This window comes from Mesoplodon mirus, assembly GCF_964341445.2.
Source record: "Mesoplodon mirus genome assembly, chromosome: 16".
Taxonomy (NCBI): Eukaryota; Metazoa; Chordata; class Mammalia; order Artiodactyla; family Ziphiidae; genus Mesoplodon; species Mesoplodon mirus.
This window is the reverse complement of record NC_138992.1, coordinates 14,461,734-14,476,738: the sequence shown is the minus strand read 5'-3', so window position 1 is coordinate 14,476,738 and position 15,005 is coordinate 14,461,734. Positions and strand designations below refer to the sequence as shown.

General features: G+C 39.4%; 1 protein-coding gene across 1 annotated transcript; it reads left to right on the top strand.

Annotated features, from left to right (window-relative positions):
• Positions 1-1,105: 1,105 nt before the first annotated feature.
• ZNF572 (zinc finger protein 572) lies at positions 1,106-6,027 on the top strand. Its single transcript, XM_082601361.1, has 3 exons — positions 1,106-1,232; positions 2,810-2,923; positions 3,861-6,027. The coding sequence occupies exons 2-3, from the start codon at positions 2,845-2,847 to the stop codon at positions 5,366-5,368; spliced, it is 1,587 nt and encodes a 528-aa protein (XP_082457487.1). The 5' UTR covers positions 1,106-1,232; positions 2,810-2,844; the 3' UTR covers positions 5,369-6,027.
• The last annotated feature ends 8,978 nt before the right edge of the window (positions 6,028-15,005 follow it).

The following is a 15,005-nucleotide window of genomic DNA, read 5'->3' as shown; positions in this document are numbered from 1 at the left end:
CACAAGGAAGAGAAATCCACCAGGACGCTCCTTCCTGTCCGGTACCCTAAGGGTTAAGACCAAAGAGAACGGGCCATCACTGTTTCCTAGAGAGGCCCGGCGAGCCGGCTGGGGGAGATGGGGGTACTTCCTGTTTCTGTCTTCTGCGTTTGAGAGGTTAGGAACGTGGGTTGGTGGGGTCAGAAGCAGAGGGGACCCTTAATTCCGGGACAGCTGGGCTTGCTGGGGGTGCGGGGCGCCTTGTGTGTAGCCCCCAGCACAGTGAGTTCCTTCTCGGGTGGAAGGGAGCCGAGGGCTGCGGGCCAGAGGAGCGAAGCTGCGCCGCCCAGGAGAGGGATGTCAGTCCCGGAGAGGGATGCGGTTGCTGTGAGGGGCGAAGGCCCAGCCAGCATCTCTCGCTGCACGGGCAACTGCGCCAACCTCGCCTGCGGGGTCCCTTGAAGGACCGTGTCGACTGGAGATGATCTGCTCCCCTGGAGCTCACCCCGTAGTGCACCCCAGCCTGTGCTCCCTGTCAGCGCTTCTGAAAGCTAAGCTTAAGGCAGTGCATTTTCTTTGGAAGTCTTTTTAATGCAAAGCACCGCCCCCATCGTAATCACCTCTTTGCTCTAGGAGAGTGAAAACAGCCTTTCTCTGTGGAGTGACATTTTAAAAAAAATTATTTTAATTTTTTTTGGCTGTGTTGGGTCTTCATTGCTGAGCGCGGGCTTTCTCTAGTTGTGGCCAGTGGGGGCTACTCTTAATTGCAGCGTGCGGGCTTCTCATTGCGTTGGCTTCTCTTGTCGCGGAGCACGGGCTCTGGGCGCGTGGGCTTCAGGAGTTGCAGCACGCGGGCTCAGTAGTTGTGGCTCGCAGGTTCAGTAGTTGTGGTTCTTAGGCTCAGTTGCTCCGCGGCATGTGGGGTCTTCACGGACCAGGGCTTGAACCCTTGTCCCCTGCATTGGCAGGCAGATTCTTAACCACTGAGCCACCAGGGAAGTCCCTGGAATGACATATTAAGGACAGCCTCTTAATACCATTTATGGCCTTGAGTTTGCTACCCTTTTGCTGAGAGGAACCTGAGGACTCTTCTGTTACCAAAATTAATAGTTTCTTAGCAGGGAAAATGGTAGCATGGGTATCTGTTACCCAGACTCTTGCTTCTTTTGTAAAGACTTTGATAGAAATACGTAACTCAGACGGCAAGACATATTACTCCATTTGAACAACTTTCCTTTTTTTTTTGCATTCAGGTATATGTTTTTTTCCCCCACTTAAACACTGGGCATATTTGTAATTTAGACAAGTTTCTTATAGACTGAGAATGCCAGCTTCCTTTGGCATAAGGTCTAGGGATGTGAATTGGCTTTCTAAAAACACAGTCAATATAGGAATTCCGTGGTGGTCCAGTGGTTAGGGCTTGGCGATTTCACTGCTGGGGCCGGGTGTGGAGAGTGGTGGTGGAAGTCAATATATTCCAAAATAAAGGTCCTGATCATTTGCAGGTTGGGGTTATGCCCAGCTCTGCTTTCTGCTCTAGTTGTTTACTGTACCAGATAAGAATGTTGAAGTCAGTGTCCAAACAGGTTTGGGACTGAATCCTGCTCTACTACTTTCCGGTTGTGTGCCCTTGGGAAAGTTTCTTAATGTCTATTTTGTTCACCTACAGCATGCTGGTATCTGTTCATACACTTCAGAGGCTATTGTAAGAATTAAATGAGACACGTGTAAGGTATTTAGTTCACTGCATGCCACATAATAGGCAGTAATAGGGTGAAAATTATAAGTACACCATCTTTTGTTTTCCATATGTGTGCCTTCTTTAAAGCTCCCATTTTTCCTGAATTGTGCTATTCTTTTTTTTTTTTTTTTTTTTGTGGTATGTGGGCCTCTCACTGTTGTGGCCTCTCCCGCTGCGGAGCACAGGCTCTGGACACGCCCGCTCAGCGGCCATGGCTCACGGGCCCAGCCGCTCCGCGGCATGTGGGATCCTCCCAGACCGGGGCACAAACCCGTGTCCCCTGAATCGGCAGGCAGACTCTCAACCGCTGCGCCACCAGGGAAGCCCTGTGCTATTCTTTATATCCTGAAATGCCAAGTCCATGTATAACTGCCTTCCAGTGAAAGGTCACATTTCCAGTCCCATAAAGTAGCTCAGGGATTGTAGTTGGGTCCAGAAGATAAAGTTTAGGCTGAAAAAGATATTGTGATTATGATAGAGAGGAAGAGGCAAGGAAGAGTTTCCTCGTTGGCCTCCCTTTTATGTTTAGAGATTATTGGCTATAGTTATTCTAGCCCTACCTTGTCTTAATTTCTTGTTACTAGTTAAGTAAATCCTAACTTTCTTTTGTAATTGACTTCAAAGGTTTCATCTTTCTGTCAAGGACCCACTTATTCTTTGTAAACTAAACAGGGTGCTTTCTCTTTAGCTGCTTCTTATACCTGCATATTGATTCCTTAATGTCTTATTATTGGTGCCTTTTCCAAAACACTACTTCATTTTTTCAATTAAAAGTGTTTCTAAATTCCAAGTGAACAGTGAGTATTAGTATTCATTCTGTTTTTGAAGCTTGATCCTCAGACTTTAATGTGAAGGTTTAATTTTTAAATTATTTCCCTAGGAAAAGTAAATCAGGTAAACTCATAATTCTAAATACTTGCATCTGAGATAAGATTTTCTAAAAAGATTTCTAAGGCCCATGTTTCTTACTTTTAGTATGGTCCACAGAACATTCTATGCTTACAGTTGTTATGTTGCAGTGGTTGGAGAGGAAGGAGGAAGGAGAAATGTTAACAAATGCCTTCAAGCATAACCTGTTTCCTTCCACAGGATTTCTGATCCCTAACCTGACTGTGACCATTGTGATGGAACAAGAGCAAAAACTGTTGGTCTCAGATTCTAATGGCTTCACGGAGAGGGAGAGTTTGAAAAGCACTTTTACAGGTGAGGGATCAAGAAGATCCGAATCCTTTGGAAATTCATTATACAATGTGCTGTAGAATGTGTCGAAAATCAGGGCATTAGAATGAGACAGACTTTAATTTGATTCCCTACTCTGTCACTTCCAAGCTATGAAAACTCCTACAGCCTCAGTTTTCTCATCTTTAAGAAAAGTGAATAATAATATCTGTCTCACATATTTTTTAGGATTAATGATACACTATATGTAAAGCTACTGTTCTTGCTAAGTAGTGGGTATCATTGTTATTTCTATGTTTGCTCAGATTTAAAAAGAATTTTTTAAAATTAATTTATTTTTGGCTGTGTTGGGTCTTCGTTGCTGCGCAAGGGCTTTCTCTAGTTGCGGCGAGTGGGGGCTACTCTTCATTGCATTGCACGGGCTTCTCATTGTGGTGGCTTCTCTTGTTGCAGAGCACGGACTCTAGTCATGTGGGCTTAAGTAGTTGTGGCACACGGGCTTAGTTGCTGCATGGCATGTGGAATCTTCCCAGACCAGGGCTCGAACCTGTGTCCCCTGCATTGGCAGGCGGATTCTTAACCACTGCACCACCAGGGAAGCCCCTGTTAACATGCTCAGATTTTAACTAAGGTTTTATCTAGTTTTCACCTCAGATAGTGTTCTGTTCATCTTCTCCCTTACTTTTTTCTTTTAAGTCTTTATTTTTAGCTTGATATCCCTTATGGCAATTGGTGAGAACTGTTCAGATGCCTCATTAGTGTTGTTGTAAGTACAAAACGTTCGTCTACTTGATGAACACATAGAGTAAAAGAATTAAAACTAGCTATAAAAACTTTTTTTTCATATAAAATAGTTTACGAGGTTTGAGTTTGTTATTCCCTCTCTTTCACCATGATTCAGAATTTCTTTCCCCTGGCAGAAACTAGCGAATGTGTTTAGATTATTTGTTTATTCTTGCAGGAGATGAAAGTAAGAATAATTTGGAAACTGTTCAACACAGTAACTCTAAGGCAGATAAAGAGAGAGCCTCAAAATGGTCTAAAAGTGATGGCCCACAAAATTGTAGGCATGAGGACACACAAAAAATGCCATTGACATGGTCCCAGGGATGTGAAACTGAGTGTGATGGTTCCTGTGAGAATGATGGCAACTTGGAGAATCAGGGAAGTTCTACAGGAAAAGAGGAGGAAAAACTCAATCACTGGGGATGGGACCCAGGACAACATACCAGAGCTGCCATCCAGCAGACTTCATCCTTCGGGGACAAACCCTACAAATGTTCTGAATGTTGGAAAAGCTTCAATAATAGTTCTCATCTTCGAACTCACCAGAGGACCCACTCAGGAGAAAAACCTTATAAATGTTCTGAGTGTGGGAAATGCTTCAGTAACAGCTCTCACCTGATTCAGCATCTGAGAACACACACAGGCGAGAAGCCCTACCAGTGTGGCGAATGTGGGAAAAGCTTCAGCAACACCTCCCATCTTATTATCCATGAAAGAACTCACACGGGAGAGAAACCCTATAAATGTCCTGAGTGTGGGAAGAGTTTCAGTAGCAGCTCCCACCTTATTCAGCATCACAGATCACATACAGGTGAAAAACCATATGAATGTCCGGTTTGTGGGAAATGCTTCAGCCACAGTTATGTCCTAGTAGAACATCAGAGGACCCACACTGGAGAAAAACCTTATAAGTGCCCCGACTGTGGGAAGAGTTTTAGTCAGAGTTCTAGTCTGATTCGCCACCAGCGGACACACACAGGTGAGAAGCCCTACAAATGTTCTGAGTGTGGAAAAAGCTTTGGTTGCAATTCTACTCTAATAAAACATCAGAGAATACATACAGGGGAAAAACCCTATCAGTGTACAGAATGTGGGAAGAATTTCAGTCGAAGTTCAAACCTTATTACACACCGGAAGATGCACACAGGTGAGAAATCCTGTGAAACGTCTGAATATGAAGAAAGTTTGAGTCAGAACTGCAGTGTGATAGACGAATGCAGAATCCAGCCAGGAGAGAAACCATATAAATGTTGTGAATGTGGAAAGAGTTTTGGCCTTAGCTCCCACCTCATAAGACATCAGAGAACACATACAGGAGAAAAACCTTATAGATGTTCTGAGTGTTGGAAAACTTTTAGTCAGAGTTCCACCCTGGTGATTCACCAAAGGACACACACAGGAGAGAAACCTTATAAATGTCCTGACTGTGGTGAGTGCTTCAGTCAAAGCTTTAACCTTATCAGGCATCGGAGGACCCATATAGGAGAAAAACCTTACAAATGTACTGACTGTGAGAAATGCTTCAGCAGAAGTGCCTACCTCATTCAGCATCAGAAAATTCATATAGAAAAGTCTGTGTCTCCTGAAGTTGAAGATTTTCCTCATGAATGGACTTGGAAAAACTGTTCTGGGGAAATGGCTCTTATCTCTTCATTTTCAGTCCCAAATTCATCTCCCTCCTGAGTCCCAAAGTCTGTTTTTTTATTTTTTTCCTTTCTTTTCTTATTGGAGCATTACAGTTAAGGTGTTCTCTGATCACAGGGTTATGAAATTTCTTTGGTTTGTTTGCCAAAACATTTGGGAAGAGTCAACCTCCCACCTTAGAGGTTGGAAAGACCCAGATCATCGGGTCATCGGATCTGCCCAGTGAGAGAGACTGCCAATGATGGAGAGAAAGAAGAATATTTTTTATTTAAGGTAAGATAGGAATAGCTTCAAAGAAAAACATGGAGAGAAATCCTGGGAGTCTGAAGATGAGATTGTCATTGAATTTCCTTATTTCCCATTGCCTGATTGGATGGCAACAAATCATTTCTGTCCTCGGGGATTTACCCAGAGAAAGATTCCTTTTGAACAAATAATGTGAATTCCTGGCTATTTTGTTGGGTCTCAAGGAAGAAAAGACTAATTTTTTTTAATGTGTTTTTATTTGCTGAAAATTAACTTTTACAGTATCTGGAACTGCACTGTCTGATACAATAGCCACTAGCCACGTGTGGATATTTAAGTTTAAATTAAGATGAAATGAAATTTAAAATTGACTTCCGTAGTCACACAAACCACTTGCTGAGTGCTCAGTAGCCACACATGACTGGTGGCTGCTGTATTAAATATCACAAATAGTTCTTTCAAGATCATCATTCTTGACAGATCTAGTTCCTATAAGACTGTAAGAAATGTGCTCTGGGGTTTCTGCTCTCCAAGAGGAATTTCAATATAGAATAGAAATGGTATAGAGTTGTTTTTATTTTTTTAATTTTGGCCACGCTGTGTGACTTGTGGGATCTTAGTTCCCTGACCAGGGATTGAACCTGCATCCTCAGCAGTGAAAGCATGGAATCCTAACCACTGGACTGCCAGGGAATTCCCTGGGGTAGAGTTTTGAAGGCACTCAGTCCAAAAGTTGGCTATACTGATGATTGTATGTTTTATATTCGGTCATCTCAGTCATCTAGTGACATGATCCCATTGTCTTGGCCAAAGCCAGATTAGGATGTAGGATTCTTGAACTCTGTTTTAAGGCTTTCTGTCAAATGGTCCTTTCCCCTCAGTTTTACTATTCTATACGTCCTCATCAGATCAGAAACTGGGTTCTTTTTCTAATAATTAACTCACTGAGTCTGAGCCAGTGTCCAGGGACAGTTTGCCATTGGAGCCCCAAATTCCTTAGCTCCAGCCTTGACAATTTTCTTTTGCCCTTTGGCTTATGTGGTGTGTGGATCTGGTAACTGAGACATAATCCTCCCTGCTCATCTGTCCAATGGGAATGGTGCTTTGTAAAGTATTAAGACATTCCCTATGCCCCCACCTCCAGTTCTCCCTGCAGTGCAAAAGGTAGATGTACAGGAAGGTCAGGACTTGCCTAGGATTTCATCTTTTTTTTGGAGTCAAAAATATATTTTATGAAGAATAGGTAGAGATGCATATTAGGAATGTGGAGCCAGAAGGGGCCAATTACAGCTGCTGCAAAGGGCTATAGATCACTGGTGGGTAGCTGAATTGCATGGGGATTATTTCTTTCGTGATTGTGGTGCCCCTGATACTGGTGAGGCAATTGTGTCTTTCTGTATTGTGATAGGATTTAAAAATGAAGCAAAAGCTAACAATTAAAGGTATTCAAGAAGTCTTTGGGGGTGATTTTCTGCTTTCAGAAAGAGGGAGAACATTATTGGGCATCATTGGCTTTAATGTGACCCTTACCTAAGCATACTTTTACCTATGTATGTTACGTAGTATTACCCAAATTGTCTTAAACTGTAATATCTGAGGACAAGTGTTCATAGTATTTTTTACCACAGACAACTGAGAGTTTGATTAATGTTTGATAAGAGTTTGATTAACAATCAGTTGCAAGGCAGTAGCTGATGAGGTGGTGCGCAATCATCGATCCCAGTATGTGTGTCAAGTAACCACTCTGAACCCGTTTCCTCATCTGTAAAGCAGAGATAATGCCTACCTTGTGGGGTTTCGGTAAGGGTTAAATAAATGTTTGTAAAGCAGTTAGCACAGTGCTTAAAATAAAATGGGTCTAAATAAATGGTAATTGGTTATTATTAATGGAAACAAATTGAAAAATATCCTCCACACATTTCAGAAGCAGCAGTACAGCCCCAAGCTTTCCTGCTTGGGGATTCTTTATGACAAACCTCAGGAACTCTGAGGAATAAGGTAGTATAAAAACACAAGACTATATTGTGTTTTAAGTTTGCAGACGGTTGAAAACACTTTTATTTGATTCAGCTAATTGAATTTTTTTGTTGTTCATGAAACAAAGGATTCAGTTTAAGTCAGGAAAGAACAAAACAGCAAGTTCAATTTCAGTTAATTTGCATCTGGAAGAGATTAACAATTGGTACAATTTATGTCTTATCACCATCCCTACACTATGTTTTATGACTGCCCACAATTATATAAAACCCACTCCACAAACCTCAAATGTCTGTAGGAGCACAGACATTCACATTTTAGATGGGTTAAGATGGGCTTTATTAGTAAAACAATTTGTCAAGAATCATTGTCTCTTTGGATTAAAAATTAGGAAAGCAGAAGAGAGATGTCACTTACAATGGAGAATTTAACATAGTCAAATTTAATCCTATTTGATGCCTTTGCCTCACTTTCATTAATCAGCAAATACGTTCTTTGTCTAGCTCCCGAAGAAGTAAATATTCTGTATTTTCTATTTTTCTTGCCAGCACAAAGGATTCAACACCTGATTAAATAAAGCATTCTTTTTTACAAGTGATGTGTTTCATAGTTTCTTTTTAATTAAAAAGAAGACTCCTTCCTGTATTCATTTTTTCGTACTCACAGTGAGGGTTTGTATATTTTTTCCCTACAGTGGAGTGGGGAAATTCATGTTAATGCATATACTCACAAATGTAGCAGGGAACTCACTCCCCAGCTGCTTTATAGCCTACAAGGAGGTATGCAAACGTATGTCTCTATTAAGTACCTGAGATAAAAGTTTGCTTCCATGATTCTAAGCCATTGAAGTTTGATCTACCAAATGGCCTTCTTCTTGGTGCTGTAGAAGTTTCCTTATTGATGGTGAGAGGTAGTAGAGTGTGGTATGTGACAATTGCTCCTTATACGTTAGTCCCACATATTCACCTTTGCCCATCTCTCAGTTTCTGGTAATCATTGTAGTGATAAAACTCGTTGCTTTTTATTCTGTATTTGAGTTTGTGTAATTCCTTTCAAGCAGCATAATCATTCATTCAACAAAAATGTACCTGATGCCTAATACGTGTCTAGCAGAGGCCAAATGACAGTAGGAGGGACAGATGTAAGGATAGATTAATAGTAGGAAAATGTGCAGCTTTTCAGATGACTCCTTTCTCCTTGCCAGCTCCTAAATTATATTTATTACGCTGAACCCTCCATCTTCAGATTTAATAATTTGATAATATGAGGAGCTAGAGGTAACTGTAGATTAAAGTGGGTTAGGTTTGCTCTGAAAATGCAAGCTTGGTGAAGTTTGACACAATACTTTCTTTGCACATAGTGGTGCTCAGTAGTTATTGAGTGGGTGTCATGTGCTTATATGTTTTATGGTAACATCCAAGAGTATGTCCTTCCAGGATGGGTGTTTCTACTAGACTGTCAACTCCTTGAGTCAGAGAATGGATTTCATTTTTTGTAATCCCAGAGGCTGACACAAAGCCTGGCATGTGAAGTGTTTGTTGGTTTTTTTTGAGGGGTATTCACCAATGGATAAAGTCTACTGGATTAGGCTGTATAGTCTCAGTGTCCCCCTGGGCCCTATAACACCATTGCTTGCCCAGTCCACAGAGGCTGGGGCTGACTTGGAAATGAAAGTGACTGTCCTAGGAAGCTGGGCCTATCCTCACACTAACCCTAGAGGACCCTAAAATGTCCCAATTGTTCAGAATCCTATGGAAGTAAGACCCTGTGCTTCTGATTCAGACTGTCTAGGAGGGGTTTAAAACTTGTTTCAAATTCATGTTTCAGTCACTTACTAGCTTTGTACTGTGTACTCACCTTGTAAGATTTGGTAAGCAGTGAATGAAGTGAGGTACCTGACATAGAATAGGTGTTAAGGAAATTTTGTTCTTCCCTGTTCACCCTCATTTGCTCATAATTTTGCCAAGTATAGGCTCTAGGCATGGAAATGTTCAATCGTTTTTTGGATTGATTGTTCCTAGGTTTCTAAAAATAAAGATATTAAGAACATTTAGTTCATGGCTTTGTTGTGAGGTCAGTGAGATAATGTATATAATATGCTTAGCATTGCTAATACCTAGTAATCAGTATTAGCTATTGTTACCATCATAAAGTGGCTCGAGACCACAATGGGTCTTTGGATTATCTTTGAAGTTAACCTCAGAGACAATCAAGTCAAGGCTAAGGATGGTCCAAATGCTTGCTTGTAAAGATAACAGATGGAAACAGAATCTTGGTAGTCATGACATAGTGGACACATAGTCACTTACAAGCAGAGGTAGCTTATGGGTGCTAAGATAGCTAGCTAGCTTGCTGATCTAACATTGCTTAATTGGTAAAATCAGTAGATCTTCTAGGATCTGACACAGTGAGGGATGAAGTGGAAGCTTTGGTTGAAAAGGGATCATGATTAATTTTGACCCATGCTAAGTCGTATGGATAAATGGTCAGATTAAAGAAAATATTGACCAGACTGACAAACACAGGTGAGAAAAATTTCCCATTAAAAATAGCTTACTTTCTGATCACTAAATTGTACTTCTTTATATATTTTACAATTAGCAAGTATTAATGTAGGAGATACATAAAAGTATGAAGACCAAAATACAAATGACCCATAATCATTTTCTCCAGAGATCACTCACCATGGAAGTTCTGAGATCTTTCCCAATAACCTCTTTTCTGAGCATGTATATGAATAAATATTTTTTAAATGGATAATATGGAGTATGTATATAGTATTGTCTTGATTTTTTCCTAATCATATAATTTTCCAACTAATGGTTTTAAATTAGTTATGAGGTTTTTAATGGCTTGATAATATTACACTGAATGATGTACCATAACAATTTAAGTGTTCTGACGTTGGATGTTTATATTGTTTCCTGAAATTTGCTATTAAAAATAACACTTTTTTGAATAGGTTTTTTTTTTGGCTGTTGTTGTTTTGGTTTGGTATCGTGGTTGTGATTGTTTGGTTTTGCTTTTTTGCTTTTTGTTGGTGTACAAATCTTACTGTCCATCTCTGTTTTCTTAGAGTGAATTCCTAGAAGTGAGATTATTGAGTCAAAGAGCATAAAAGTTATTAAAGGTATATTGCTTTTCAGAAATGTGTATCAGTTTAAATTGCCCCAATGAAATAATTTTGTTAAACATCTTATGGAGATAATGGGAGAAATAAACATGTAATTCAAGACAAATACATCTAATTGATGAAAACCTTTTTGTGTGTGTGTGTGGTATGTGGGCCTCTCACTGTTGTGGCCTCTCCTGTTGTGGAGCACAGGCTCTGGACACACAGGCTCAACAGTCATGGCTCACAGGCCTAGCCGCTCCGCGGCATGTGGGATCTTCCCGGACCGGGGCACAAACCTGCATCCCCTGCATCGGCAGGTGGACTCTCAACCACTGTGCCACCAGGGAAGCCCAAAAACCTTTTTGTAAGGCAGCTTCTTTAGATATGGATAATCTTTTTCCTTTTTTTTTTTTTTTCTCATCCCTCTTACCCTGTCTTGGGTTAGGATCAGCTGAGAGTCACTTTGGGTTGAAACACTTTAAGAACTGCTTAGTGGTATGAAACTGGAAATCAATTACAAGAAGAAAACTGGAAAAAAAAAAACCTCACAAACACATGGAGACTAGAAACATGCTACTAAACAATCAGTGGGTCAACAAAGAAATCAAAGAGACAGATGAAAATGGAAACACAACTTTCTGAAATCTATAGGACACAGCAAAGGCAGTTCTAAGGGAGAAGTTCATAAAGATACAGGTCTACCTCAAGAAGCAAGAAAAATCTCAAACAATCTAAATTAACATTAAAGGAATTAGAAGAAGAGTAAGCAAAGCCTAAAGTTAGTAGAAGGAAGGAAATAATAAAGATCATAGTGGAAATAGATGAAATAGAGACTAATAAAACAATAGAAAAGATCAATGAAACTAAGAGTCAGTTCTTTGAAAAGAAACAAACTTGACATGTCTTTAGCGAGGCTCATCAAGAAAAAGAGCCTAAATAAATAAAATCAGAAATGAATGAGGAGAAATTACAACCAATACCACAGATATACAAAGGATCATAATAGAATTCCTTGGACAATTATATGCCAACAAATTAGACAACAAAGAAGAAACGGATACATTTCTGGAAATATATAATCTTCCAAGACTGACTCATGAGGAAATAGAAAATCTTAATAGACCAATTACTAGTAATGAAATTGAATCAGTAATATAAAAACTTCCAACAACAAAAGTCCAGGTCCAGATGGCTTCAAAGGTGAGTTCTACTGAACATTTAAAGAAGAGCTATTACCTGTCCTTCTCAAATTATTACAAAATATTGAAGAGGAAGGAATATTTCCAAACTCATAGTAACTAAGGCCAGCATTACCCTGATACCAAAACCAGACAAAGACATAACAAAAAAAGAAAATTACAGGGTAATATCCCTGATGAACATAGATGCAAAAATCCTCAACAAAGGGGCTTCCCTGGTGGTGCAGTGGTTAAGAATCCACCTTCCAATGCAAGGGATGTGGGTTTGATCCCTGGTCAGGGAACTAGATCCCACATGCATGCCGCAACTAAGAGTTTGCAAGCCACAACTAAGGAGCCCACTGGCCTCAATTAAGGAGCACACATGCCACAATGAATGAGCTGGTGGGCCTCAACTAAGGAGACCGCCTGCTGCAACTAAGAAATAAACTAATTTTTTAAAATCCTCTACAAAATATTAGCAAAGCGAATTCAACAATACTTTAAAAAGATCATACACCACGATCAAGTGGGATTCATTCCAGTGATGCAAAAGTGGTTTAACATCCACAAGCCAGTCAACATGATACATCACATTAAGGAAACAAAGGATAAAAACCATGTGATCACCTCAATAGATGCAGAAAAAGCATTTGAAAAAATTTAACATCCATTTATGATAAAAACAAAGTGGATATGGAGGGAACATACCTCAACATAATAAAGGCCATATGTGACAGACCCACAGCTAACATCATACTCAACAGTGAAAAGCTGAAAGCTTTTAAGAGCAGGAATGAGACAAGAATGCCCATGCTCATCACTTTTTATTAAACATAGTGTTAGAAGTCCTAGCCACAGCAATTAGTCAAGAAAAAAAAAAGCCATCCAGATTGGAAAGGAAAAAGTAAAACTGTCACTATTTGCAGAAGACAAAATACTATATACAGAAAACCCCAAAGACCCCACCAAAAAAACTATTAGAACTAGTAAATGAATTCTGTAAAGTTGCAGGATACAGTATTAATATACTGAAATCTATTGCATTTCTATGCACTAATAACAAACTATCAGAGAAATTAAGAAAATAATCCCATTTATAATTGCATCAAAAAGAATAAAATACCTAGGAATAAATTTAACCAAGGAGGTGAAAGACCTATGCTCTCAAAATTATAAGAAATGAGGAAAGAAAGGTAACACAAATAAATGGAAAGATATACCATGCTCATGTATTGGAAGAATCAATATCAATAAAATGTCCATACTACCCAAAGCAATCTACAAATTCAATGCAATCCCTGTCAAAATACCAATGGCATTTTTCACAGTAGTAGAACAAATAATCCTAAAATTTCTGTGGAACCACAAAAGACCCGAAATAGCCAAGCAATCTTGAGAAGGAAGAGCAAAGTTGGAGGTATCATGCTCCCAGACCTGAAACTATACCACAAATCTATAGTAATCAAAACAGGATGGTACTGGCACTAGAACATGCACATAGGTCAATGAAACAGAATAGAGAGCCCAGAAATAAACCCACACTCATATGGTCAATTAACCTATGACAAAGGAAGCAAGAATATACAATGGGGAAAAGACAGTCTCTGATAAATAGTGTTAGGAAAACACGACAGCTACATGCAAAAGAATGAAATTGGGCCTCTTTGTTACACCATACACAAAAAAGAAAAGAAAAAATATGGATTAATGACTTAAAGTTACAAACTGAACCCATGAAACTCCATGAAGAAAACATAGTAATCTCTTTGACCTTGGTCTTAGCAATATATTTTTTTAAAATATGCCTCCTCAGGCAAGGGCAACAAAGTAAAAATTTAAAAATGGGACTACAGCAAACTAAAAAGCTTTAGCACAGAAAAGGAAACCACCAACAAAACAAAAAGGCAAACTCCTGAATGGGAGAAGATATTTTCAAATGATATATTTGATAAGGGGTTGATATCCAAAGTATACAAAGAACTTATACATCTCAACATCAAAAAAACAACAACCCGATTAAAAAAAATGGGCACAGGACCTGAATAGACATTTTTTTCTGAAGAAGACATACAGATAGCCAGCAGGCACATGAAAAGATGCTCAGTATCACTAATCATTAGGGTAATGCAAATCAAAACCACAATGAGATATCTCCTCACACCTGTTAGAATGGCTATTATCAAAAAGACAAGAAACAAGTGTTGGTGAGGATGTGGAGAAAAAGGAACCCTTGTGCACTGTTGGTGGAGTGTAAATTGGTGCAGCCACTGTGGAAAATAGTGTGGAAGTTCCTCAATAAACTAAAAATAGAACTACCATGTAACCAGCAATTCAACTTCTGGGTATTTATCCCAAGAAAATGAAAAGATTTTCTTCAGGGACTTTGATTTACCTGAACAGGAGAACTGCTTGAGCCTTTATTGAAGCCATTTTGGTTTGCATAAGCAACCAGTCAAAGAGTTTGCCCAGAAGCTGGGCAAATCTGTGCAGAAGATCAAGAGTTTCACCAAGTCCTTGGATTTGCTGCAAATGACAAGATTTCACTCTTTGTATGGCTGAGTAATATTCCATTGCATATATACCACATCTTTATCCATTCACCTATCAATGGACCCTTAGGTCCCTTCCATATCTTGGCTATTGTAAATAGTGCTGCAGTGAACATAGGGGTACATATATCTTTTCAAATTAGTATTTTCATTTTTCTGGATGGATCTGGAGGATATTATGCTAAGTGAAATACAGGCATACTTCATTTTATTGTGCTTCACAGATAATTGCATTTTTTACTAATTGGATATTTGTGGCAACCCTTCATCAAGCAAATCTATCATCACCATTATTTCAACAGCATTTTCTCCCTTCATGTCACTGTGTCACATTTTGGTAATTCTCACAATATTTCAAACTTTTTCATTATTAATATATTTGTCTTGGTCGTCTGTGATCTTTGATGTTACTGTTGCAGAAAGACTACAGAGGTGATTAAATGATGGAATGAAAAGACCAAATGTGCTTTTTGTTAGTTTTAAAGGTTAACTGAATATTTACTTTAAAGGAGAAAAAAAATGCATTCTAGTCAAACATTCCTAGATTCCTGAGCCAGATTTCCTGGGCTTGGATTCAGGCTCTGCTATGTATTAGCTGTGTTACCAGT

What these genes read in the sequence shown, in the direction of transcription:
- ZNF572 (XM_082601361.1), top strand. Translation starts at nt 2,845, where the DNA reads ATGGAACAAGAGCAAAAACTGTTGGTCTCAGATTCTAATGGCTTCACG. An exon ending in TTTGAAAAGCACTTTTACAG is followed by an intron (nt 2,924 to 3,860) that starts GTGAGGGATCAA and finishes TTATTCTTGCAG; the next exon opens with GAGATGAAAGTAAGAATAAT.